We start from the raw sequence: 25,797 nt of genomic DNA on the forward strand, positions 1-25,797 counted from the left end.
GAAGAAAAATTCATAGAACCTTTCTTGTAGAGGACATTAGTGCCTACAACTTCTGTATAAACACTTTTTCGATAGCGTTGATAATTAATTAATAAATCAAATTGTTTATTGAAAAAACTTTTTCTTCGTCTAAGCGATGTTTCAGGGAAAAGTTGTAGCTCCAGTTGCCAGATACAAGAAAGGTCCTATGCAATTTCCTTCTAACTCCACCGTAAACAGCGATTGCCGACTGCATTTTGAGTCCCATTGGGCCCCATTCGCTGTCCCAACGATTACACGGGCGCTGCCACTCTTTAATAATACATTCTCAGTGGTCACAGTCGGGCCCCTTCCAGCATTCGAAGTCGGGCCCTTTCGAAAGTTAGCCTCTTGGTGCAGCACTCGTATGAGAATCCTGAAATTCTGTGTACGAGCACTCTCACTACCTCTCTGCCTCTAAGGCCTTGAATTGCTATGGCAACAATTGTTGTCGACAAGCCACCGAGCTGTCAAACATGACAGAGAACATCTTTTTAATTAAAATATTCGTCAAGTATCGTACCATTATTTAACAATTATACGTGCGAAACTTGTTAACGAACTTATAAAACGAATTATAGTAAAAGATGTAAATAGTTGCAAGAGCTCGAGCTCTCGTCACGAAGTTCTCTATGAACGAATTCAAAAAAGCTGTGTAGCTTCAAATATTTTTTATGAAATCCACGTAGATAGTGAGAAGGTAGACAATGTCGCTCTACTTTGATACACGCGTGCAAAATCCTGAAACCGCGTCGATAAGCACTGACGCGAACTGGCATGCAAATTATCCTCTGCTGGCCGTCGCTGCGTATTCCCAGGACAAGGGTGGTTTCGTGACGATTTATGATGATCAGGGAGAGCTTATGCAGGAAGTTGAATCGCCCAGACATTCCGTTGCCCAAGTAACTGCCCTTGGATGGCATCCAGAGAGGAGGTGGCTCGCAGTAGGATGGGAAAGCGGAGAATTGCGGGTCAGCAATCCTTTTCAACTTCGTAAAGATACTTCAGCATCAAATAGAACAGATCTTAAAACTGAAATGCTGTTCAGGTATGGCCAGGCGATACCGGCACAGCAGAATTCAACTTAGTAGTCACTCCGCATCGTGATTCCATCACGATTCTGCAATGGAGCCAGCATGGAGGAAGGCTGGTATCTGCAGACTCGGCTGGGTCCATAGTCGGTTGGAAGATCGACTCCAGGGGTCAACTGTTAATGATGTTCCATCATGAACTGAAAGACTCCTTCACGCAAATAGTATTCAAGACTGTTGCCCCAAAGTCGATGATGGACATAAGGTAGAGTAGGTAAATCACTTGACTCCACGTTATTCGTAATTTATATGTACTCCAAATTTATTTTTAGCGGTTTGGCGAGAGCTGCAGTGGCAGGAGACGAGAGAGCGTTGGACATGTTCAGCTCTTGGCGCCCTCGAACAGCTGCACCTACAGCATCTGTTATTCAGAAAGATAATCACGCCTTTTATATAGGGACCACTGGAGGTGTAATTTACTTCGTCGACAATCAGGGACAGTGCGCGGAAATTCTTAGCACGAACGGTGCCACGTTACAGTTTCTCCTACACCATCAGACCAGAGATTCTTTGATCGTTATGACCGACGGTTTGAACATACAGCACTTTCAAACAGATCCCATTACAGGCCGACTGACCGAATTAACAAAAGTAATTTAAACATTTGTTCTACTGTAGTCGTTACTTTGTACAAATTTCAACGTTGTCCATTCGCAGGTGAAACTTAGCAGTAGGTCAGATGCATCGCGAACTGGTCCAGCGATTTGTTGGGCTGGGATAAACATTTTAGCGATTCTCACCGGCGAATTGGGCGTCCGTTGCTGGGATCTTCACACCGGAGATACCTACGTGCTCTCCCCATCGGATTCGATTATGGGAAGCATCGCCACCCCGCAAGAAATATGTACAAGCATATCTTTTTGCAAAAATAATGGTACGCTAACGATTGTTTGGTACAGAAAATCGAATAGATTATTCATTACATGAGTAACGTTTGGTTGCATAGGCACTCTAGCTGCGGGAACGAATTTGGGAACAATTTACTTATGGAAACGCAAAGTTGAAACCGATGGCGATGAGACCGGGTGGCCCGATGTTCCCGAATCTTGCAGCGTCCACGGTACCGTGAAACAACTCACGTGGGGCGCTTCTTTATTACGTAGTCCGTTACTCGCCGTGAACTGCCTCACAAACGTTTTCATATTACATCAGCAACCGATGTGCGCTATGTACAATGACGGCGTTTGCGCCAGCCAATTGAGTCCTACCCAGATTTTGATCGAAATCGACGGCACGACCCACGTGTTGAAAACTGAGATTCAAGTGCAGCTGGTAGCTGTCAATAAAGAATACGTGTCCGTCTCGTCTGGTAGACAAATAGTAACGTACAGGATGATCAGGGATACCTCTTTGAATACTACTTTGATCACCAATTTCAGCTGCGACACGGAGAAACTGTTGATTTACGATCACACTCTAATCGTTCTCACTCCTGTTGTTATACAATTGCGTTCGATGGAAGGTACGGTTGTTCAGACGTTGCCGACGTTGCCGGAGGAAGGCGAGCCGATCATTATGGACCTGACCGGGCAGTATCTAACGGTCGGGTCTTTGAACGGTATCTTGAAGATTTGGGATCTGAGTAAACGGGAAGCGAAGCTGCACACCAGAGCGATGCAAGCTTACGAGGCGATCAGCGATTTCGCCGAGATCATCGAGGCGAGTTGTAACGCCGATTGCCGCTGCGTGTCGATCACCGTCGCGATGGCCAATTTGATGCCCAGTCCGGTCCTCTACGTATGGGACATAGAAAGCGATCAGATACACGAGTTCGACTTTTCCGAGTCGAAGGATTTAGATGAAGACGAAACCGCGTTGGCTGTTAAATGTAGAGGAAGGCTGGTCACCGCGCATTGTTGGGACGCGGAAGATCCTAGACTGCTGGTGTGTCGAGCTCAGAGATTGGAGACGAGAGACTTAAAGCAATCGTCGAAATTAACAAACGAGAACGATTATGACGTGTCGAAAACGACGGTAGTCTTGGTATCGATGTTCGCTACGTCTGACCACGGGATCGTTGTCCAGGATATAAAACCCATCAAAGACGAGAATTGCCGAGTGTTAGGCGTTCATACTCCGTACTTAATTATCTTGAACTCTGAGAAAATCGCGGAGAGGAACAGTAAAATAACGAAGCTGCTTATGCGAGATTTTGAGGAACTCGGCGAGTGCGATTCCGCTACGAAAAAAGCTGTGCTGGATTTCAGTTTCCACATTAGCGTTGCCAACATGGACGAGGCTTTCAAGGCGATAAAGTCGATTAAGAACGAAGGGATTTGGAAAAGCCTCGCGCGAATGTGTGTAAAGACGAAACAGTTGAACATGGCTCTTCTTTGTCTCGGTCACATGAAACAGGCCAGGGCGGCGAGAGCTCTCAGAGAGGCTATGCAGGACGACAGTTTAAATTTGGAAGCGAAAGTAGGAATATTAGCCGTGGAATTAGGACTGTATAACGACGCTGAACGTTTGTTCCGCGAAGGTAAAAGACTGGATTTATTAGGCAGGCTACTGGAGGCACGAAATAAATTCAAGGAAGCGATAGAATTGGCCAGTAACGAGAATAAGATTTGCGAAAAGACGAGTTATTACAATTATGCGAAAGCCCTCGAACAAGAAGGGAAAATAGCGGAAGCTATAGAGATGTACACGAAGGCGGATTGCCATAGGTTCGAGGTACCGAGGATGTTACTTGCGAGACCCAGGGAGCTGTTAACGTATCTCAACAACTCCGAGGATACGGAAATCAAAAACTGGCACGCGCAGTACATCGAATCGACGGGAGACATGGAAGGAGCTTTGAAACTGTATGAACAGGCAAATAACACCTTAGCTATGACCCGACTGCTCTGCTATTTCGGCAGGGAGGACGAAGTGGGCGAACTGGTATCGCGGACGAACCACGCTGCTTCCGCGTACCATTTGGCTGCTCATTACGAGTCGAAAAACAACGTGACTCAGGCGATTCATTTCTATACCATTGCGAAAGCGTACACGAACGCGATCCGGTTGTGCAAGGAGCACGATATGTTCGAGGAACTGTGGCCCCTGGCTGTACTGGCTCCGAGGCAATCGCAGATAGACGTGGCGAAGTATTACGAGGAGAATGACCAACCGGATAAATCGGTTCTGTTGTATCACAAAGCAGGATTATTGCACAAGGCTTTGGAGATCGCATTCAAGACGAAACAGTACAGCGCGCTGCAATTGATCGTCATGGATGTGAACGCGGATTCCGATCCCGCTTTGATAGATAAATGCGCCGAATACTTCGTTCAAAACGATCAGATCGAGAAAGCGGTCGATTTACTCGCTACGGGAAGGAAATACCTCGAAGCTTTGGAATTGATGCAGAAGCATAATATTCTGTTGAGCGAGGATTTAGCTGAGAAAATGACGTTGGACAAAGTTGACAACGATCTGGACCATGAAAAGATTCGAATATCGATATTGGAGAGGATCGGCGAGATCGCATTCGAGCAAGGAAACTATCATTTAGCGACCAAAAAGTTCACCCAGGCTGGTAACAAACTGAGAGCCATGAAAGCGCTTTTAAAATCCGGAGACACGGAGAAGATCTGTTTCTTCGCTCAAGTGTCTAGACAAAAGGAAATTTATATAATGGCTGGAAACTATTTACAGTCCTTAGATTGGCAGAATCAGCCCGAAGTATTGAAGAATATTATCAACTTTTATTCGAAAGGGAAAGCAATGGATTTGTTGGCGAATTTCTACGTTGCCTGTGCTCAAGTCGAGATCGACGAGTTTCAGAACTACGAAAAAGCATTGGACGCTTTGAACCAGGCAGGGAGATGCCTAGCCAAAGTGACCACGACGAGAGACCTCGATATTCACAAGAGGGCTGTTGATCTTGTAAATAACAGAATAGCTGCGATCAGGCGTTATTTGGATATAAAGAAGTACGTTTATTTTAAATTGACATTATTTGATCAACCAAAGTGAGAAACCGATCGTTAAATATAAAAGTTTGAATATTTTTACAGGCTGTTCGATAGAGGTGAAACTAATGCCGCCATGCAACAGGTGCGACAGTTACTCGAATCTCAAGGCCCGGATTTGGAGAAATCGGTTCGACGGGGCGATCTGTTCGCGACTATAACTCAGCATTACATAGAGATCGGCGACACCGACAAGGCTCGCGCTACCGTAGAGGAATTAAAACGTTTAGTACCTGGAATTAATCTCGGTTATTACTACAATGTCGGAGTATTAGAAAGTCTCGGTTACAAAATGAAGATTCAACGCGAGGAAAGCTCCGACAAGGAAGACGATATCGAAGAACTTTTAGGTGAATAGATGTGTATATAATTTTGTAATTTGAATGCACCGAGTTAAATAACGCAATCCGTCCAGTCGTGTGATCAAGTATAGAAAATATTGATTTGGCTGATAAATCATCGTGCCTTTGAAGCCTGTCAGAACCAAGTGAAAGTTTCTTGTTATAAGTTCCTTAAAGAATGCAAGATGACTCGTTGGCCAAAACAAATTGAATTGTTATATCAAAGCGTTTGTATAATAAATATATATATGTATATTGTAATTTAGAAAATAATGAAGCTATATTTGGGAACGTGTTGGTTAATTCCTACCTGTGAACAATTTAGAAAAAAATCATCCTGCAACGTTTATTAATTAGACTTATACATAAACAGCCTTACTCCTTAAGGTTCCGAAATATCTTATAAAGAGACTATGAAGGGGAACGATAATTTAGACAGTATCCTCGTTGATTAACTCACATAAAATAAATAAAACGAATTACGAAGAGAAAACTGAAAATAGAACGAATAATATAAAATACAAAAACGTGTTGATCATTGAATAATTAAAATTAAGTCTCGTCTGATATTTTTTAAAACCTGAAATCTTGTTTGTGATATCCAGCGGTCTTTCCATTGACCAGGATCACTTCTTCTTTTCTTATAGTCTAACGTTAAAAGTACCACTTATCGATACAGTTTATTTTCGCTTCCTCACCGCACCATACAAAGCAACAACGTGTCAAAAACGTCCCATAAAGAAAACACACATATTCAAAGAGTTTTCTCCGGCGTCGGTTTTTTGCACGGCGACGCCACTTCTGGTTCTGATTCGTCGCCTTTTCGCTTTTTGCGCACCAAGTGAGATATATCGCTGGCGGGTTTCTGGGTTTTTGACGCAGAATCGCTTGTGCTGCTGCTGCTGCTGCCGCCACTGGGTCCGGCGCCGTTCGAACAACCGCCGGCTACTTTGCTCCTGATACTTTCTATCACAAGCTTGCAAGCCTCCTGCTTGAAGTCCTTCATATCAGATATCTTCTCTCGTATCTCCGGGAGCAGGTCTTTCAACTCTTGAATCTCCCCTTCGACGGTATAGAAAGAATCATCCGTCTTCGGCGGGTCCTTCATCTCTTCGAGTTCTTTGATTCGTGCTTCAAGAAGTTCCGTGGCCTTGTAGAATTCTTCGATGCTGGAGTCGAACTCGTTACCCAACGAATGCGCCAGAGCTAACTGATAGTGGATCTCGGCTATCGCCCTTGGTTCCCGCGGTTCAATTTGTTGCAGTAGATCTAAGCACTTCTGCAGGTCGCTCAATGCGCCTTGGAAGTTGCCACCCTCCATCGCTACTTCGCCCAGGAGCCGATAAGCGTCGGCCAGGAGTTTCCAACCAATCTGACCGCGTTTCAACAACACCACCTTCGCCAGCTCCAAGACTTCCCAGGCAATCTGTAACAAATGTTTTCAACGTCTCAATCTGTTTACGATACACTATGTATGCAGTCTATTTTCAAGGTGAATACAAAAATATATACCTGCAAATTGTTCACTTCTTCCTCTTCGTCCTCCTTTTCCAGATCCTCTTCTTCATCCTCTCCGTTCGCCACTCCGTTCTGTTCACGCGAACAAGATGGTCCATTAGCGTGGCCCGCGTCTTTGCTAGAACCAGCCGCTGGTTTTTCTTCGTCCTTCTGTTTTTCTTCATCTTTCTGTTTTCCTTCCGCCTGACCCTTCACTTTAGTATCGTCAGTCTCTTTAACGTTCACCTTTTCCGCTTCTTTCTTTTCAACGGGTTCTGCCTTCTCTTCCTTCTTTTCAGCTTCCAGTGGCTTACTTTCAGCTTTCGAATCCTCGTCTTTTTTTCCCGCGCCGGTTTCCTTCTTCTCCTCGCTGGTCGCTCCATCGCCCTCTTCCTCTTCTTTCTCGTCGACGTTGCTCAATTTTTCTTCCTCTGCTTCTTCCTCGTCCTCCTCTTCATCTTCCTCGGTGCCCTCTGTGCCCGGCACTCCACCACCTAGTACTCCGGCTTCCTCCCTGGCCAGTCCCAGAAGAGCGCGGCCATAGAGCAAGTACGCCTCACCCAGTTCATCCGCCGTATCGCCGTGTTTCTCGGCCAGCATCTGGCAGGCTTGCTCCAACGCGGACACAGCCATTGTGTAATCCCGTACCAACAGGTGACGTTTCCCGTGGGAGATTGCGGTCGCCGGATCGGTGAAGGCCGCACTCTCAGCTACATCAGCCATCTGCAACGTGAAACGAGTCTTGTTACCCCTTGTCGCCACTTAATCATGCTGCAAGACTGCGCTCCACAGTTCCTTAGAGATCTGAGAATTAATAGAAACTCCGCAACTTAAAATTAAATTTTCTCTTTGTTCCCTCGTTTCCAGCATTCATTCTCTTTGTCTTGTTTTATTATTACACCAGATCATCGCTACCTTAATCATCTAGTTGTGAATTCTTAACTTTTACAATCGCGAAGGATTGAAATTTGCAACGGCTGTTCTGTACAATCTACAAGAATGACAAGTTGGATAAAATAATTCTGGTCGAGGCACTCTTCCAAGGACCGTGGCGATCCTTTCAATATTTCAACTTGTTCAACATTTGATCCGCATCGATGATCGGTCGACATTCGCAGGAGAAAAATGCTCTTTGATCAACCGCCCACGATGACGGCGTGGAGCACTGTTAATGTCGTGATGCAATTAATACGTGTGCGGAATATTCCACCTACGCGTGCTACGTGTCATGCTTTCTCTGTAAAATGTAGATTATATTATGTTCTAACGCAGCGATAACTTATTTCTCTTCCTGGTTCAACGTTAACTCTGACTTAGTAAATAGAGAAAAACCATGGAATCCACGAATCCAGGCTAGAAGTATTCTCTTTTTATTTTTAAGTAGCTACCCCCATTCGTAATAGTCGAATAGCGTGTAGGCCGCGAGCTTTCTATTAATTGTAGTAAATATACAATACATGAAGGTAAAGATTGTAAAAATATAAACATTTTTTTAAATGATTCTAATTTCATTTGAAATCTGAATAAAAAATAACTGGGAGGATATCCTAGTCCTTAAATCAATGTGTTTCCCTTAGGAAGAGGGAAGTAGTGGTTTAGATAGCTAAATGCATTGAAGGAGCAGAGTTTAAACAAATGTTTCAGAGGGGAGCATTTAAATGTCTGTGGAGTATCGTGTCAACATAAGAACAATCGTGAGAGGAGCTCGTTAAGAGACAATCACCGTTCTCCTACAAATGCTGCAAACAAGCTCCTAACGAGCAGAGATCCCCGGTAGCGTTCCGCCGCACTGATTTTTAATGGACCACCGCAAGACGATTAAGCTAGTAATTATTGAGATAAAAATATGATGCTCTCACGACATAGCTAAGTAAATCTTCGATGATATCAGTTGCAAATCGATAGCGCGCAGAATCTACTTACAGTTTCTTTATATTAAAACTTGAGGAACTCATCTCGTTACTGGTTATTCTTTTTTAAAAAGTCTAGCGATACAAAAATATATAAAAGTCTCCTTTTATAGACAAAGGAACCGTGGGACTTTAACACGTCTTTCAAAAAGACGGAATGAAGGATTTCAAAGGAACAATCACGGGGCTGACAGTGCGGATAAAGAATCGTCTCATCATCCTTAATAAACCTCGGCAAGAAAAACCGACTGTGAAAAGAACAATCTCAGGATTCAGAGTCGGTTAAGAAGAGTGGACAGATGCAACCCGAGGAAACGAAGAAAGGGACTGAAAAAGAGATGGAGAGAGAGAGTATCATCGGACAGGGTTGTCCGCAGCATCCGGGTGGGGCGGTCGTGGTGGGTGGTACGTCGGTCGATTTTCGTGAGCTTCGACGCAGAACGGTGAGGGCGTGCTGGTCGTTTAACACCCCTTCTTCGCAGACGGTGGAAACTTGGTCGAAAACACCACTACTTGCTGCGTGCTCCGTACCGTACGGGGGTGTCGATCGGCCAGTGCGTAACTGGCGTCTGTCCGTGCGGTCTCGTGCGGCTTTCAGTGGGCTGCCAGCGGTCGACTACCACCTGCATGGATGGAGCCCACCCGTGTACCCAGGGCCCCAGGTCCGCTTCTAATTTTCCTCGTCGTCACGCTGACCCTCACTGTCGCAGGTAACGACGATGTCACTCCATTTTTACGATCTTCTATGTTTTCTCTCCAAACGGAATTTTATTTTGAACGTGTACGTCCCCTCGAACCGGCTTCTCGATCCTCAGAAACAGTGGCCTCACACAAGTGACGATCCGATGGATAAACTGGCTCGTTTCGTCTTAACTATTTCTTAGACGCGTGTATGTTCAATTATGAGTAGCGTTTTCCCTTGGAATTTCACATTTTGTTTGTAGACTACGCAATCAGCTGATCAGAAGAATTTCCATTTTGAGGAATGAATGAAATTTGTTACTTGTGGAAATTATACCTAGAAACAATTAGAGGAGAAGTTTCTGTACCTAAAACAGTATCGGGGCATGTGATTTTTCTAATTCAGTAGATATTTCCATTGAACCCGCTCGCCACGTTGAAGACCGGCAATGTTTAAATCTTCTAATGGGATAAACGCGCGAGCGAATAAACTCCTTACTTGCATACCTTAGCTAGCGGTTTACATATCGTAGATGTAAATTTCATTACACAGTTACAATCGCTTATACCAATAAACTGATTTTTTTGCAATTTTAATGTAAAATTTGTTTAAACATATCTGATCGCTGCTATTTCTATGCCAAAGTCAAGGGATATTTGATATAAAAAAAACATGAGGCGTAAAATACAATACAATACAATTTTTCGAGTAATATAAATAAACTTGTTACAATAAAGCCTCTTCTTAGATTGTAAGTTCCTCTGTTAGAGAAGTCAGCAACCACCGGTTGAATTCATCGCATCGTGCATTTTTTTGCACCGGAGAAGAAAAGGAGAGCTTGAGGGCTGACAAATATTTCTACGTCCTTTTCCTTTCAACGACGACTTTCGGATTTCTTATCCAATAAAATCTTTCTACAACGCGCGGTCTGGCCGTGACGCGAATACGAGCCTTTCTTTCCTCGGTGGCGCGCAATGAATGCAGAGAACCTCGGATTTATGGTCGTTGCAAAATCGTTTTTCTCTTAACGAAATTAACGGAGAAGATCCATTCCCAACAGTAGAATCCGTAGCAGCCAAGCCTCCAAGACGTAATGCTTTAAGTAGTATGACTCGACGCGTGGTCAGACGCTCACTATTGCGTAGGTCAAATATCATATTTCATTTTTAAAAGAAGGCTGATTTCACGTGCGAGGAGAAATTTTAACGAGAAGTCTATTACGTTTGACTTCTTATCACAGATCAGACATTTGCAGTTTTATTACTCTGTCCTTGAAGAACCTTTTATTCTCTTCAATGAAGGACACGGTATCTTATAAGAATTCTTCAATATCCCAAATATCTATTATTTCTGAGCGTTACATATTTTAGACATTCATTTCAACATCGTGCAAACACTTTTTAAAGAAAACTGTTGTAACTCTTCTCGACATGGTTCCATTAATGTGCCAGAGAGTCGATCACCGACTTACGGAGACTTAATAACAATGAGAGCACTCTGCCACAAAAGAAATAAGACTCGAGAGCTGTAACATTCACTTTTTACTGGATAACAAGACTTCGATGAGTTGTTACAGAACGTTCTTTTTCTGTTCCAGCAACGGGACTGTTATGCGGTGCTATAATGTCGGATCACTGGGAGGAAGTTAGTTGGGATAAAGAGGCCCTGACCCACGCGAACGTCACCCTTACGTGGTACCTGGACGGTCAGGTGGCATTGCTGGAATCCGGTCACAAGAATCATCATCCTGGCAGGCGACCCACCTTCCTCGTGCCGATGTACGGTGGCATTTGGATCATGTGCGTCTCACTCACGGGTAAGTCACGAGATTTTAGAGTAATAATTACAATATCAGAAACCCTTTGCGCTGATCCTGAAGTTCAGACACATTGAGTCTTATGTTGATTTAACATGACGAGTAAAATAATATTTAATTTAAGCAATATAAAGTAATATACACATACATAAGATTACATAAAAGTCGGTCAGTTTTTTTAATTATTTTAGTAGATTGTCAAATGGTTAACTAAGTCTTTTCTTTGGAGAATTTCAAGCCTTCTTCGATTACGTTTTTGTTAAGCAAAAATGAAAAATGACCGTGAATATTCAATACTAGACATCCGTGGGGAATTCAGCGTAGATATGTAGTAGTATGCGCAATTAGAATGGAACGCGTTCTGTATTCTATATGCGTACACCACCTTGACTCTGACCACGCTATCGACCAGTCGATTACGATCTGAAACACCGTACTGCTGTCCGACTAGGTGCACGCCACGACCGTGAACATCTTGTACGTTGAAAGCAGCAATCACTTTCACCGTACTAAGCAGGGAAAGCTTGAAACTACTAACATTCGTTGTGATGGATCAATGCGGCTGCTATTTTCATTCTTTTACACAGAAGGATTATTTTTGCTTGATTAATCAAGGCAGAAGGATTTACGACTATTTCTTTCCTCGTGCAGAAACTGACGGTAGAAAAAATTTTGTAATAGTGTGCAGTTTAATCAAGTTTCACGGTAGAATTCTTAACACAATCGTGATTCTTATCAAAAGTGAGAACGTTTGGTTGTGGAATTTAATAAGAGAATACAGCTGGATTCTTACTGACAAAAAATTAGGTCGTTCTTCTCGGGAATAAGAAAAAAGTTAGTGACGGTATCAAAGGGCGTAACGCGGATGCGACCAGTCAAAAATAAAGGTCGTACCTCATGTACACTTACGGCCTTGATTCTCTGATTTTTTTAGTAATGTCGAATGAAACTTTGATGGAAAATGGAAAATTGAATCTGCACTGTAAACGACATTGTAACTACGGCACACAGGGTTTCGTATGAAATGCTTGTTAAACGACACGTGGCACGTTAAAAGGCTATGCATATTCAGTTAAATTTTCCGTTTAATTCAATATTTCGTTAAATCAAATATTAACTTGACCAGCAACGAGGCTACCGCGAAATGTGAAGATTTAGCGTTACACGGGGGACGATTATCCCTAATGAGCATTCGAATCGATATTCCCGAGTATCGATTTGTTTTGTTATAACAGTGCTCAGGGAATGTTAGAAAAAAAGGATAATTGTAGCGAAACACTAGGGGATCATCTAGTTTAACGACAGAATCTCGTTATATGAGCGAAGCTTAAAGACGGCACAGTTAAAAAAAAGAAAACGTCTGCACGTTCGAAGAACTTGAAAAATCCTCTTCCAATAATTCCGCGACTTCGATGACAAACGATGCAATTAGTTTTAGCCAGCAACCATCGAAATCAATAATTTTATTATTAATTTCTACCAGTGCACTCCGTTAACGAGCTATGCAATTATTTCCAGCTTCAAGTCCTCGTTGACTAACGAGGCAGCTTCTCGCGAATCACAAAATCCCGTGACAAATTTCTTGAATGTCTCGAAATTGCGTGCGAAAACCTTTTCGTGCTTCACGACGAATCGTCTCTGAAGAGACTTGAGTATCGGGATTGAAACTTTCCGACTGGAAACTCGTCCGCTTCCGACGAGCTTGCAGTAGCTTTTCAGCTGCGTGGGCGGTCAATCGACGCTGATTTTACGTCACGATCGTTTAATTTTCTCGTTTCATCGAAAACGTCGAGGAACTTCGAGCGAAAAATCACTATTTCAATCTTCTTCCATAAGTTTCAGTGAAAATTCGTGAATCACTTTGTGATCAAATGAACTTGACCTTCGAAAACGCGAGTTTGCGTAACTAGTTCGTGCAGTTCTTTTTTGGGGAACTTCCTTTGATGGTTTCTGGTCACGGCAGGCACGGATCGTTTTGTTTAAATCAACCTATGCAGTCACCTAGTCAGTTTAAAATTGTTGACTTAAATCTAGGGGCTCGATACGATCTAATGCAGTCTCGTTCTTCTCCCTTGATAAACATGTCGCTACTCCATCATTTGCAAAACGTTGGATTTTACTAATCGCTTCTATTTATAACAAAACTCCTGAAGCTTTTTTTTCTTTACTTTCTTATTCGTCTTCAGTGTAATTCTTCTAAATGTTTTCGATTCGACGGACCGAATTCCGTCTTTAATTATTCGTAATCCAATCTTTTCCATTTTTTATCACATGTGAGGAGACCCGGAGACCCACTGAACTTCAGTTAGTCTATTTATGCCACAGAATTTATTATTACTCGATTCTTCCAAGTTTCCGAGACGACCTTCTTTCTTCATCAGTTTCCCTGACATTTCACGGATATTCACGTTCAAGTTCACTCTACTATTCGAAGAACCGATAGTACATATTCGGAATCTAATATCGAATCATCTCACGACCCAACTATTCCGTGCAGTCGAGACTTGTTAATCTGAATAGATAGGTATGCGCTCATCACTTGGTACTAGTCAGTTTAAAATTGTTGACTTAAATCTAGGGGCTCGATACGATCTAATGCAGTCTCGTTCTTCTCCCTTGATAAACATGTCGCTACTCCATCATTTGCAAAACGTTGGATTTTACTAATCGCTTCTATTTATAACAAAACTCCTGAAGCTTTTTTTTCTTTACTTTCTTATTCGTCTTCAGTGTAATTCTTCTAAATGTTTTCGATTCGACGGACCGAATTCCGTCTTTAATTATTCGTAATCCAATCTTTTCCATTTTTTATCACATGTGAGGAGACCCGGAGACCCACTGAACTTCAGTTAGTCTATTTATGCCACAGAATTTATTATTACTCGATTCTTCCAAGTTTCCGAGACGACCTTCTTTCTTCATCAGTTTCCCTGACATTTCACGGATATTCACGTTCAAGTTCACTCTACTATTCGAAGAACCGATAGTACATATTCGGAATCTAATATCGAATCATCTCACGACCCAACTATTCCGTGCAGTCGAGACTTGTTAATCTGAATAGATAGGTATGCGCTCATCACTTGGTACTTAGTTAACCAGACCATGTCATTTGATAAAAAGAAATGTAATAATAAGCTTTGCACTTTGTTAAAACGAATATTGATATAATTAATGTTTAACTAAAGTAACCTTGACCAGAAAAACCGATCTAGCATAAAGAATAAAGTCGCTCTAATATAATACCATATAAAAGTCGATTTCAATTTATTTCTTTTCAGGGCAAAGGTTTAATATTTTTATATTAAATTTGCTTGTGTGATTAGAACTCTTAGAAATACTTTAATTAAAAATCGGGGCGTTGGCGAGAGGGACGTATGCGTATTTCACAATTCTGTTGCTCTTTAACAAAGAACTAGCGTGAACGCGACGTCGTTCCTCTGTTCTTTTCATCGCTTCCCGTGTTTCAGAGGAGGAAATACGACTACTGGGTCAGGTAGGTTTCCCGCAAGAAAGGTGCATTAACTACTTGACGCCTGACGAAGCACACGAGGAGATTCGTGCCGCATGGCAGAATCGTAAGTACGGTATATGTTACCTTTCTTCTCCCACGCGTTTCATCTCTTCGTAATCACGTGCGATCACTGAATTTATTTTTTCGCTAACTGTGCATCGAAAATGTTTCAATAACGTCCTTTAACACAAAAAATGTTTTCGATTCTATTCCTAATAACAAATCATGAAATATCTATTCCGTGTATTATAAACTAAATTCTTTTTTAAATGAAGGTAAAACATTGTTTTGCAGGGATGCAAAATCTGAGCATCTCCTGTTCTCTAGTTTGTCTGATCATCCTAGGCACCTCCGTCCTCATCGGATTTTTCGGACTCTGTAGGCATCAAATATCAGCGATCCTTGTTACCGGTGTCATGTATTTTCTAGCAGGTGAGTCTATTGATGAGCTTGGTAAATACATGATCATCACGTTAGTCGAGCAAACTTCCTCAACGCGACGAATTGTGGTCGAAGGGAAAGTTCGTAACCGCGGTATTTCCAGGCACTGGCGAAGTCGACCGCAGAACAAGTTGTTAGACATAGCGAGTCTATTGTTTCATTCACCCGAAATTCAATCGTTTACGTATTGATAGTAATCGTGCCATTCAAGGTGAATGGACTCGATGTAATATTTAAAATAACTCTTTCATTCATAAATAATAATATTATTTTTATTGGGAATTTCTGTGGGAATATAACAAAATGTAATAAAAAATATACGTCTTATTAATAAAGAAAAAACAAGTAGCTCAGAAACAGAGCAAATTAGCATAGTCATGAAAATGCGTAACGTAACTAAAAAAAATTGCATTCAATAAACAAGTCATTGATGCATTGATTAGTAAATGAATAGAGGAGCAAAGAGAAGAATTACGGTCGGTTGTCAAAACTAATCTTTTTCTAAAATCTGTTCCAGCTACCTTCGCATTGTTCACCCTGACGATCATTCATTTCAAGAGGGCCCAGGATCGAGGCGCGCGGATCCTACACGGCCCTGAGGACGGCGTGATCGGCGGACCGGTTCCCCGTAACGTTCTCAAAGCGAGACGATTCTCCACTTCCTGGAGCTTGGACTTAGGATGGGGCGGCGTCACGTTGTGCGCCCTCGCCTCAGTAGCGTGGATCTCGCTCAGCAAAATAATGCGTTTCAGCCCGATAACGGCGTTGATCGCGTAGCAGTGGGAGGCCTTCGAGGTCTAAAGCTCGTTTCTAACAGTTCCAACGAAGCGTCTCGATGTCGTCGCCTCTTTCGACGTGTTTAAACATTTGAAGAGAACAACGCGGAGTCGTTTCGATTAAATGAAAAACGAGCCTGTGCGACACTCTCACAATCGAAATAGGGAACGACGTTGAGACGAACGAGAGTATTTTTTCAAAATGTTAGAAACGAAATGATCACCTCGAAGGCGGTTCGTCTTAAAGACGTGACAGGATGACCGAAGGAACCTAAGTTTTAGCCATCCTTCACGTGTGCAACGTTTTTTACAATTTATTGGATAATCTCCAATCGCTAACAAAAGAAACATACACAGCTGGGTGAAGTATTAGCTGGAAGAGGATCGTGTAAGATTTGTTTGAGTCATGAAGAAGTTTCGAGATGCATCTTAGTTTAAAAATTTAAGACTTAGGAGAATGATTTCTTATAGACATAGATTCGTACCGAGTACAACGAGCACAGTCGCATGGGTGTAAGATAACGTGTAGAAGGAGAGCTATTTGATACGTAGAGCAGAGTACAAGTTCATCTCAGTTTTTATTTGCATTTGGATTAGTCAATTAATGTAAGAGTAAAGGAAAGTGTCGCTGGTTCTAGTCAGCCTCTTTAGACGTATTTTTAACGAATAATCTACATAGGCCTCATTTTTTATACGATTGCAATAGGTAACGATTTGATTTCACGTAATCTGAGTGTTGCGCGTGTTCTAGAAGCTGGAACAATATTCGTTGGAGTTTGCTTGAGAATTTCAATACAGAACGATGTAATCTAATATAGTTGCCTAATAGTATAATTGGATCGCCTTATAATTAGAAATATAAGCATGTTTGCGATATGCGTAGCACAGCAGTAAACTTGTTCGAGCCAATACGAGCAACGACATTGAGTGTTTGCAAGATGAATTTAGCTTTTGCTATGAACTGTTACAGCGAATAAAAGAGAGGTCATATGCCAACAAGATGTATTATATTCAAAAGGATTGTGAATCACAATTCGTCCATTAAAGTGTAAGAAATAACAAACAGGATGCTTAAATTAGAAGCATCGATTGTACTCAGAGATCCAGTTTTGCTAAATAGTTAAACGATGACAAATGAAAGAAGCAATGAAATATATTCTTGCAAGACGTGTCTCTGGGTGTCCTCAACGAAACGCATTTTTTCGGATAATGTTTTGATGATCGTCATATTTTTTAGCTGATCCTTGTTATTTGTTATATCGGAATTATTGTATCATAAATGCAATAAAACGAATAAGCTATGTATGTACATAACAGAAACCTGCCTGCCCGAATTATTAATCCCCTTTATTTCTTATCCACTGTTTCTATGCAAGAGATTACATTGTACAATAAACCTTGTTTTACGAGTTGTTTCAGTTAACGGGAAGTAAAGACAGATATTCTTGGAAATCGAGAAGTAATAACCTAATTTTGTCCCGATGGTAGGTTATGTTCGACGAACTAACCTTCACAAAAATATGGATCTCGATAAACACGCACACACACACATAACCACGGTCCGGTATTACAAATATATGAATATACTTGAATACTGAACACGTGACACGGCCGTTACAGTCGTGTGTATGTATATTACGCGGGACACGGCGTTCTATGTGTACGTACTTTGTTCTACCTGTTCATACGTTAAATCTTACACATATACAAGCCTGCTACACGTCGCATCTGCTTACTTACGATTTCAAACAAATTGTTTTTCTGTGGTGGTAAACAAAGAAAAGGATGGTAATACAAACCGTGATCTCATCGTCCTCGGAGATTCGCGTGCACGAAAATAAATTGAACGCTTTCGGCTGACGAAAATTACGGAATTGATTGATGAACGCGAGAAATATTTCGTTCCACGATCGTCTCTACGTTACTTAACCGGGTAACGACGATATCTGGGACACGTTTCGTATGAATAGAGTGCACGTACCTTGATTTCGTTCGGATTATTAGATGTTTGGATGGTTTTTTAACGATGGACAGGCTTTCACCGTGCTCCGTGGAAGTTATACGGGATGTTCTTTACGTAGGATGTCCTGTTCCAGCGGTCGCGAGTGAATTCACGTAGTCAGATTCGAGGAGATCCAGCGGAACGACCGTTATGTTATCCTGAACAACGGTTTATTACCGGCACGCGTGCAACTTGTACGAGCGTCGAGCACAGCATGAACGCGAAGATTGAACCTGCACCGATGTGAAAGGAATCTGTCGTGTTCGCATGCGCGCACATTTTACCGCCATTTCCTACTTTTGGCGGGAGTTCGTTTAATTCGACGATAGAAAATAATCTTATAAAAGAGAATCAGAGTATGTATTCAAAGTAATTTCATCAATACAGTGTGCATAATTTTAGTGACTGTAATTCCTCCAATGTTTAATTCAACCTGTTTTTAATGTTTTCGGTGAATTTATGTTATAGAGTCAAAGCTAGTTCGATATGTTCATTAAGATGAGATAATATAATTACTTTCTTCTTAAATGAATTTACAAATTATAAGAACAGAATGTCCAATTTAGGAATTCAGGAAATTTAATAATGATTTGAATCGTAAGAAAAGTTCTTTGAATGGTAAACAGAGAATCGTGATCGATATATTGATATATTGAAATATATCGATCACGCAGTAAAATTGGCGCGCAGTGTCTATTGTTTCACGAAGTATGCATACATGGCTGCCGTTTCGTTGCTGAAATTTCGGAAGAAATTCGTTAAATTCATGAGGTATCTATATCGATAAATGTACAAATTAGATTAATTACGAACTCCTCTTTCGAGGTATATATTAATTTCCATAAATCTGTTAATAATAATTAGTAAAAGTCAAAATACTTCCTACGGCCTGTAGCACATCGTCAGCTTATGCATATGTATCGCTACGGTTTTAGAATCTTCTGCATAAGTAACTGGTTTCAACTAAAATTAACGTCATTTTCCATGTAATGCATAAATAACGCGTAAGTCACGAAATTTTTCTAATCGCGAAGTATGATCGTTCGAATCAATCGATTTCTATAGTCAAGTTCCTAAATGTTAATACCGACAGAGATGTTGGTTATCGGTAAAAAGTGGCGTCATGTGTGTATAATCGTGTGTGTAATTTCAACTTAAAGTGAAAAACTGTGTCAGAACTGTGAAATTCTTCGGGTGAATGGTATGAAAATAATCGCCATAGCGAGATCAAGTGAGTAATACAAGATATGATATCATGAACAACGTTTTTCGTATCAGAATCTTATTGTTAAGCGTGTCGTTAATTGTTACTTGTTCCTAATTTTAGCAATGGGAACGTTCGCGAAGAAGGTGGTTATGATTCGAGGACAAAATTGTTACTGTTGCGAGGTGTCCTGCGTTCTGAGAGGAAGTCCAGCAAAGTGGGTGCGAAGTCATCGAACTGTGAGTTATTTATTACATATTCTAATTGTTTTTATTGACTATCTCCGAAAGTACGGTACAACGACTCACAGATTAAATCCTGCTTTTATTATAAAATAAAATCGTACAAGATTCAAACGAATATTGAATGAGTATAATCAATTCTCGTAGAAAAATAAAATATAAATTTAGTGTATCAAATAGTAGACAGGTACATTTTCTACTTTCTTGACGTTTTTGTTTCATTAAGAATTAACAATGGTAATTGTTTACTCTACTATTCGAAAATTAATTAGCCTGTTGAGTTTGGTAATTGATTACGAATAGAATCGCCGTTGTCTCCGATAGTACTTTTAACAGGTCTGAAACTAATATCCGCGTTGATTCGATTGTCATTATTTCTAGAGAATTCGTCAGGTTTTTGTACGGACTTTAATTTCTCAACGCCCATATGAAATTTCTCGTTGGTATCACCGTGAAAAAATAATTTCTTGCTCGTGATAAACATTTCCTCTTTAACTTTCTCCATACTGGAAAGCTTCCGATCGTGGTACTCTCTCCAGCATCGCTGGAATCTTACAAGCACGTTGTTCCAGATACAGAGTTCCTCGGCTGAAATCGAATTGCATTGATTTTCGTCAATCTTCAAGCGAAAGTTATTGGCTTGGCAAGAGAGAAACTTTGGTTCTCGCAAGCACATAGCGTTATAAAAACCGAAATTACTGCTAGCCATAAAATACTGGAGTCTTTGTACCGTATAATACGAAAGTGACGAGTGTGAAAACGGCTGTGGGGAGAGTAACGTTAGGTAGAAGCGCGCTGGCCAAATTTATAAGGGCTGGTCCTTCGCACAGGGCCATTCCTTTCATTGTATTCACCAGCCACGGTAGATACAGATAAGGAATGTCGTATTTATCGCCGATTGTCATCATTAGCGTGGTTATCAATCCGGCAATTATGTTCGTGACGAGTACTATAATCCTTAAATCTGTGAGAAACAGATAGGATTTTGTTATTAAATATATAACACAGATTTATTACGTTATCAATTCGAATTTGATCGATTGGTTTCAAATCGTGGAGATTATTATTATTACTATATAGTCGTCGGAAGAGAGCATTGAACGCCGCAGATTTGCTCACTGGATTCCCATGGGAGGATCGACCTCCGGCTTCGAAAGCGATGCAGCTTAAACAGTGTGTTGTGAAACACATCAGAGCCACGTAAACCGCTTCTACCTGTAATAACGTTAATCGACGCTTGATTTATCGATGGACACAAACGTTTAACATTCTTGTTACTTTGGAAAAGCTTTCCCTCGGTTCATCTTTTCCATTATTATTTTTATCATCCGTAGTCGCGTAAGCGAGATCTCTTTTCAATTTCAATGTCATCGCGATTGAATTTGATCAATTATTTATGTCTGCTTTTTTTGGTTACGTACATTTCCACGTGTCTTTTTATAATTGCTTGACAAACGAACGAAATTGTCGAACAAGTACGCAATTTCAGACACGTTATACACTTTATTATAATTCACGTATACACATTACAATATTGCGTACGATGTATTACAATAATTTTTTATAATATGAATTTTATTTGCGATCGATGACGTATTTTCTTGTCTTGTCTAACGAGCCTGCCGGATTTGTTTCTGGAGTAAACAGAATACTTGGAGCCAATTGTGCACTGTCAGAATAGACAGTAGAATTTCGTCGTGTTTCATATGGAGTCCTTCCAAGAACACTTTTCCGCAGAATACGATCAACTCCAAAATAATCACGCTTAATTGCATTGTCAACCAGGGTGTGTACAACATTGGGTACTCCTAAAAGATCATCGTTCCATTTATTTGATAATATATTGAGTTGGCAAAGAATTAATTTTGGTTTTCACAAATCGCGTTATGAAAACCGAGATAGTCAACCGCATAGAACGGGAAGCTTAATGAGTAACTCACTATAATCGCGCCTAACGTGATTAGGGTGTAGTGTTCGAGTCCCAGAATCGATGTCATCAATTTTAAATCTCTTTCCACGTTCAGTGGGACTAATGCAAATAGAATTAATTTTAATCAAAATGTTTACGATACGCGAATGTTTTGATATCATGTGTAAGGATTGTAAAAGTTGACTTTTTTATAATATTCAGAGACTAACCAGTTTCATTGTCCCTGGTTTGTGAGCTCGGCATGACCGATGTCTTGCAATTAATTATCCGAATAATATCAAACGCTGTGATCACCTATCGATCAGACAATTAAATTAATCTCTATACAGGATGGTTCATTACATATTACCGTCTTGATTTTCGTCGTCATTATTATACGTAGCAAGGGTTTTAATAATATAATCTTGAATGATTTCGAGGGAGGCACATTCTGGTGTTGTGAACTATTTTGTGGATAGACGGTACGAGGGATATGAAAGTCATCAATATTTTTTGAATGTGTAGTTAATTATAAATAATTATAAATATACATATAGTTTGTTACAGATCGTATTGTACAATTTATATGAACGTCGTTTGCTACATATAATAATATCGACGAGAATTGAGGTGGTAATATCTAGTGAACCACCCTATAAACTGCGAGATAGGGTAAACCGGAGTCAAGTATAGCGAGTGTACTTTATTCCATCGGAAAATGATCTATAAATTGTATTCTATTACGCAAAGACAATTAACGAGTATTACGATCGACTAACGGTCCCAATGAGGCCAAGAATGGTCACGTAGATCCAGTTGCCCAAGATATAATGGTCGCACAGAGTGCATGCCATGTGTCCGATTCGCTGGAAAATGAATTAACCAATTACCCATTAGAAAAAACAGCGTCTCATACAAATCACTAACTAAATATCCGCACTGTTCGGTGAACTTCCGTCTACATCGAAACCTCATGTTTCTTCTTGTTAATTATGCTTCGGGATTAACCAAACTCAATGGTGACGATTTCTCTTTAAATCGAAACAATTGATTTCGGGTAATCGTTCATCTTGAATTCCGATGACCCGCGATTGGTTTCATTAAAATTCCAACGCCCACCGTTTTAATTGATGTCGACGGCCGGTCTCGAGTAGTGAACACGGCGTTAATGATGTGCGTTGGACGATATGCGTGCACCGCACACGCGCACGTGCCTGCTGCATAGTGTACATAGTTAATGTGCTCACCGAATTTTTGTTGGCGATCACCGCGCGGAGATTAGCGAGCACGGATCGCTTGCGACGTCGCGTCATCTTCTACGTCCTCGCGCGGTTCTCATAGCCGAGGTCGTCGACCATCTTCCTCCGAACGAAAATTTCGCCCCAGATTATTTATCGCCGCGGATGGGTTACACAGTTTACACTTTACAATTTCCGGTCGGATAAGAACAATTTGAATAACGTTCTCATTGCGTACGATATCGGTTCACTTCAAGCGATCCAGCGCTGCCCCTTTCGGTACTGTTAAACGAAAAGAAAATTCTCACGATGAACGACCAGTCTGGTAAAATCGAAACGTTGCACGATGAAGTGAGTTTTTCCTCGTTCCTCGGTTTCCTTCGCCGGTTTAATTCGGGATCGCTTTCCAGGTGTTCGATTACGGATTTCCATCGCGGAAAATTAAAACGAGTTACACGTGCGTAGACGAGGTAATCGTGAAACGCGAGAAACCTGATCCTAAGTGGAGCACGGAGAACGAGATACTGAGGATCTTTCAGGCGCTCGCACTATCCGTCTGTATGCTAGTTTTGAGTTATCATAGCGTGCTCTACGGTCGAACCGAGTTCACCATGTTGGAAAGCGGTCAGATCGTTCAAGGATACGTTAACAAGGCGGTGGTCACTTTTAGCTTAGGCTACTCTATGCCTTATTCCACGGTGTCCGTCTTGGCCATCGGCATGCTCGCTTATTCCCTCCTTTGGGTGAGAAATCTCCGTGTTTTGAAACGATGATGGAACAAGGGTTGGGATAAACAGAAAGTATCGTGGGCATCGGAGACAAAACATAGTAATTCAGTTAATTGCTGAAGAACGCAACAGGTCGTCCGAGCATTACAAAAGATAATAATGATAAAATATACATCCTTTAGTTTCATAAATTTTTTACGTGTTGCCAATTAAAAATCATGTTAGGAAAAGGCGCTTGTAGATTGTTAGCTGAAAACGCTTAGCTGAATTATTGGATTTTGCCTCTCAGCCGACTATAGAATTTTATTGTTTGTATGTAAAACAATTTATTGATCACGTAGAAAGATCCACGTTGGAGTCTCCCATCGATAGTGCTCTATCTAGCAGATCTGGTTTACGATGTGAGCGGTGCCATAGTTGCCATTTGGTTATTCTTCTCTCATTTCCCTTTTACCACAGCTCTGTCTTATACAATAGGAGCAATTCTCTTAATATGTACGATTCCATTTCTTAAACACATCCGTTAATCTTAAAATAGTCAAATAATAATTGTTTAATTGGAATATTTAGTCACTGAAATTTGGATATGGATGGGTGTTCTTCGATTGTACGAACAGAGGACGTTCAAGTAGGACCGAAGTGAAATTCGAGTGAAATGCAGCCGTGCTACGTTTTCTTTAAAATTATATTTTATAAGCTAAGAGTGTGTGTACAGTTTGTAATAAAATATAATCAGTCGTCACGTGATGCGCATCAGTATACTCGAGTAGACGATCGGACAGTCCAATGAATCCGACGGACATGGTTTCGAGGCCAAAATTCGGATTTCCGGACAGTAGTACAATCTGTATCAAAATTGAGCATGGTAAATGTTCAAATTTCTGTTCAAGTCACAATTTACACTGATTGGTGTATTTTCCTATAATTTCAAGATTAATAACAATCAGTTTATATATTATAGTCTTTAAATCGTGGAACCTTTAATAACACTTCAAATGAACACTTCAATACTTAAAATGATAAAAAACTAAGCCAGTGAGTAGAAATTGGGAGATGTACAGTAATTAGGACGTTCACTATAGTTAGAAACAAAATTATAGTATGAAGTATCGTTCACGTAAATATCGATTTTGCTCTTCCCATTCAGAGATTGTTTTGTTTAACACTAAATTCAACACTGATTCGCAATGATTTTTCTATAACTCCAAAAGATGTTCATTTTCTATATTTTACTTTTAAATATTTTTTACCTTGGACAGTATTTCTCCATCGCTTCTCTCAATGTGTATCTTCCGTTATGATTATGCCTCGATATTTCCTGAACGACGAACCCCATGAAAGCTTGGCACGGTACTCCCGTTAGTTGAATATCATTGTCGAGCTCGATAGTCGCTAGTCCATCCGGCAAACACTTGTCCGTATTGCTAGAGAAGAGAGTACAGTTCTGCCGATTGTTTTACACATCCAATCATTCTGAATTTACAGAACGAGCTAATATAAGAACTCGTCTGTCGGCAATTAAAATCATTTTATATTTCATTTGAAATCTATCTCAATTTTTTTTCGTTGATCAAATTCATTTGACAATTTGATTGTTGTTTCTCACTTGCAAAGATAATTTTTCACGGAGTCCAGACTGCAGAACATGTGCGGCCTGAGTGTGATTCCGGGCACGCTCCATAGTAATTGCGCTTTCGCTGCGATTTCCAAGACCTCGTCGTCCAACTCTTTCGCAACTTTCGATAGCTCTGTGCTGTTGAAGCAGAAACGGAAAATTTGGATTGGAAAAAATGCGAATAAATAAAACTGTTTAAAGAATATTTGAGTATTATAACGATGGAATGAATGTAGATTGAAAATCGGAGTTATTAAAAATCATAGAAATTCATAAATGACGGTAGCTCGTGATCAAAAGTGCTTCTGGTAGGAGTAGTCAGTTTTGATACGATTATAATGAAAGCTTTTCTCGCTTGCGGTCTGATTTATTTTCGCGTCTCACCCTTTAAAGAATTTATCGACCGACACGCTGACGTTCCTTATATTCCCATTACCGAGAACCAATCGTTGCCTGAGCCTGTCCTCCGGAGTCAGTGTCGGGGAATGATAGTCATTCGAGTCGGTCAGTTTAGATTCCAGCCTCGTTCTATTTATAGTCGATCGATCCGGGCTGGCCTTATTAGGTTCTTCCCTCATCAAATTTATCAAATATACCTACAGTGTATAAGTCGTGCATCACTACAATGTCCTCACGATAGAAAATTATGGAGATCGAAATCGCGGAGTTTTACGTTAAAATCGGGATGTCTTCGAGCCGCTGTTTCGATGTAACAAAAATCCTTCGTCGACCAGTTCTGATTGTCCAGCTTGAAAAAGTACACGTTGAGCGACAACTTCGTCTCGAGAAGCGAAATTTCTTCCACACTATAATAGAT

General features: G+C 40.8%; 6 protein-coding genes across 9 annotated transcripts in view; 3 read left to right on the plus strand and 3 right to left on the minus strand.

Moving 5' to 3' along the window:
* The first annotated feature begins 256 nt into the window (after nucleotides 1-256).
* Nucleotides 257-5,637, plus strand: rempA (intraflagellar transport protein rempA). Its single transcript, XM_018032656.2, has 6 exons — nucleotides 257-989; nucleotides 1,067-1,314; nucleotides 1,382-1,700; nucleotides 1,767-1,983; nucleotides 2,056-5,026; nucleotides 5,111-5,637. The coding sequence occupies exons 1-6, from the start codon at nucleotides 726-728 to the stop codon at nucleotides 5,421-5,423; spliced, it is 4,332 nt and encodes a 1,443-aa protein (XP_017888145.1). The 5' UTR covers nucleotides 257-725; the 3' UTR covers nucleotides 5,424-5,637.
* An 89-nt stretch (nucleotides 5,638-5,726) lies between these two features.
* Nucleotides 5,727-18,298, minus strand: Nasp (Nuclear autoantigenic sperm protein). The gene is made up of 3 exons (XM_018032657.2): nucleotides 18,024-18,298; nucleotides 6,919-7,626; nucleotides 5,727-6,832 (listed from the first exon to the last, which is right to left on the minus strand). Exons 2-3 carry the CDS (start codon nucleotides 7,624-7,626, stop codon nucleotides 6,161-6,163), a joined length of 1,380 nt encoding a protein of 459 aa, XP_017888146.1. The 5' UTR covers nucleotides 18,024-18,298; the 3' UTR covers nucleotides 5,727-6,160.
* On the plus strand, nucleotides 9,294-17,362 carry LOC108629789 (uncharacterized). The gene is made up of 5 exons (XM_018032658.2): nucleotides 9,294-9,523; nucleotides 11,093-11,311; nucleotides 14,782-14,889; nucleotides 15,120-15,257; nucleotides 15,784-17,362. Exons 1-5 carry the CDS (start codon nucleotides 9,445-9,447, stop codon nucleotides 16,041-16,043), a joined length of 804 nt encoding a protein of 267 aa, XP_017888147.1. The 5' UTR covers nucleotides 9,294-9,444; the 3' UTR covers nucleotides 16,044-17,362.
* A 285-nt stretch (nucleotides 18,299-18,583) lies between the features above and the next one.
* Nucleotides 18,584-19,586, plus strand: LOC113464902 (uncharacterized). Its single transcript, XM_026817522.1, has 3 exons — nucleotides 18,584-18,815; nucleotides 19,205-19,275; nucleotides 19,372-19,586. The coding sequence occupies exons 1-3, from the start codon at nucleotides 18,763-18,765 to the stop codon at nucleotides 19,584-19,586; spliced, it is 339 nt and encodes a 112-aa protein (XP_026673323.1). The 5' UTR covers nucleotides 18,584-18,762.
* LOC108629729 (uncharacterized) lies at nucleotides 19,521-23,134 on the minus strand. 3 transcript variants are annotated; one of them, XM_026817503.1, is made up of 5 exons: nucleotides 22,647-23,134; nucleotides 22,179-22,265; nucleotides 20,564-20,705; nucleotides 20,221-20,454; nucleotides 19,521-20,078 (listed from the first exon to the last, which is right to left on the minus strand). In XM_026817503.1, the coding sequence occupies exons 1-5, from the start codon at nucleotides 22,710-22,712 to the stop codon at nucleotides 19,759-19,761; spliced, it is 849 nt and encodes a 282-aa protein (XP_026673304.1). In that variant the 5' UTR covers nucleotides 22,713-23,134; the 3' UTR covers nucleotides 19,521-19,758. The 3 variants fall into 3 exon arrangements, with proteins under 3 accessions (XP_026673304.1, XP_026673305.1, XP_017888053.1); XM_018032564.2 differs by lacking the exons at nucleotides 19,521-20,078; nucleotides 20,221-20,454; nucleotides 20,564-20,705 and adding exons at nucleotides 20,974-21,298; nucleotides 21,431-21,519; nucleotides 21,630-21,714; XM_026817504.1 differs by lacking the exon at nucleotides 22,647-23,134 and having other exon boundaries at nucleotides 22,168-22,264.
* An 898-nt stretch (nucleotides 23,135-24,032) lies between these two features.
* Nucleotides 24,033-25,797, minus strand: part of LOC108629738 (uncharacterized) — a 7,883-nt gene continuing 6,118 nt past the window's right edge. For both annotated transcript variants that reach the window (XM_026817505.1, XM_018032572.2), the window contains exons 3-7: nucleotides 25,654-25,786; nucleotides 25,365-25,576; nucleotides 24,972-25,118; nucleotides 24,616-24,789; nucleotides 24,033-24,210 (exon numbers count right to left, since the gene is read on the minus strand). In XM_026817505.1, coding sequence (XP_026673306.1) covers nucleotides 24,105-24,210; nucleotides 24,616-24,789; nucleotides 24,972-25,118; nucleotides 25,365-25,576; nucleotides 25,654-25,786 — 772 coding nt within the window. In that variant the 3' untranslated portion in view covers nucleotides 24,033-24,104. The remainder of the gene's footprint in view (nucleotides 24,211-24,615; nucleotides 24,790-24,971; nucleotides 25,119-25,364; nucleotides 25,577-25,653; nucleotides 25,787-25,797) is intronic.

Source organism: Ceratina calcarata, unplaced genomic scaffold (genome assembly GCF_001652005.2).
Source record: "Ceratina calcarata isolate Rehan_Ccalc_2016 unplaced genomic scaffold, ASM165200v1 scaffold586.2, whole genome shotgun sequence".
NCBI lineage: Eukaryota > Metazoa > Arthropoda > Insecta > Hymenoptera > Apidae > Ceratina > Ceratina calcarata.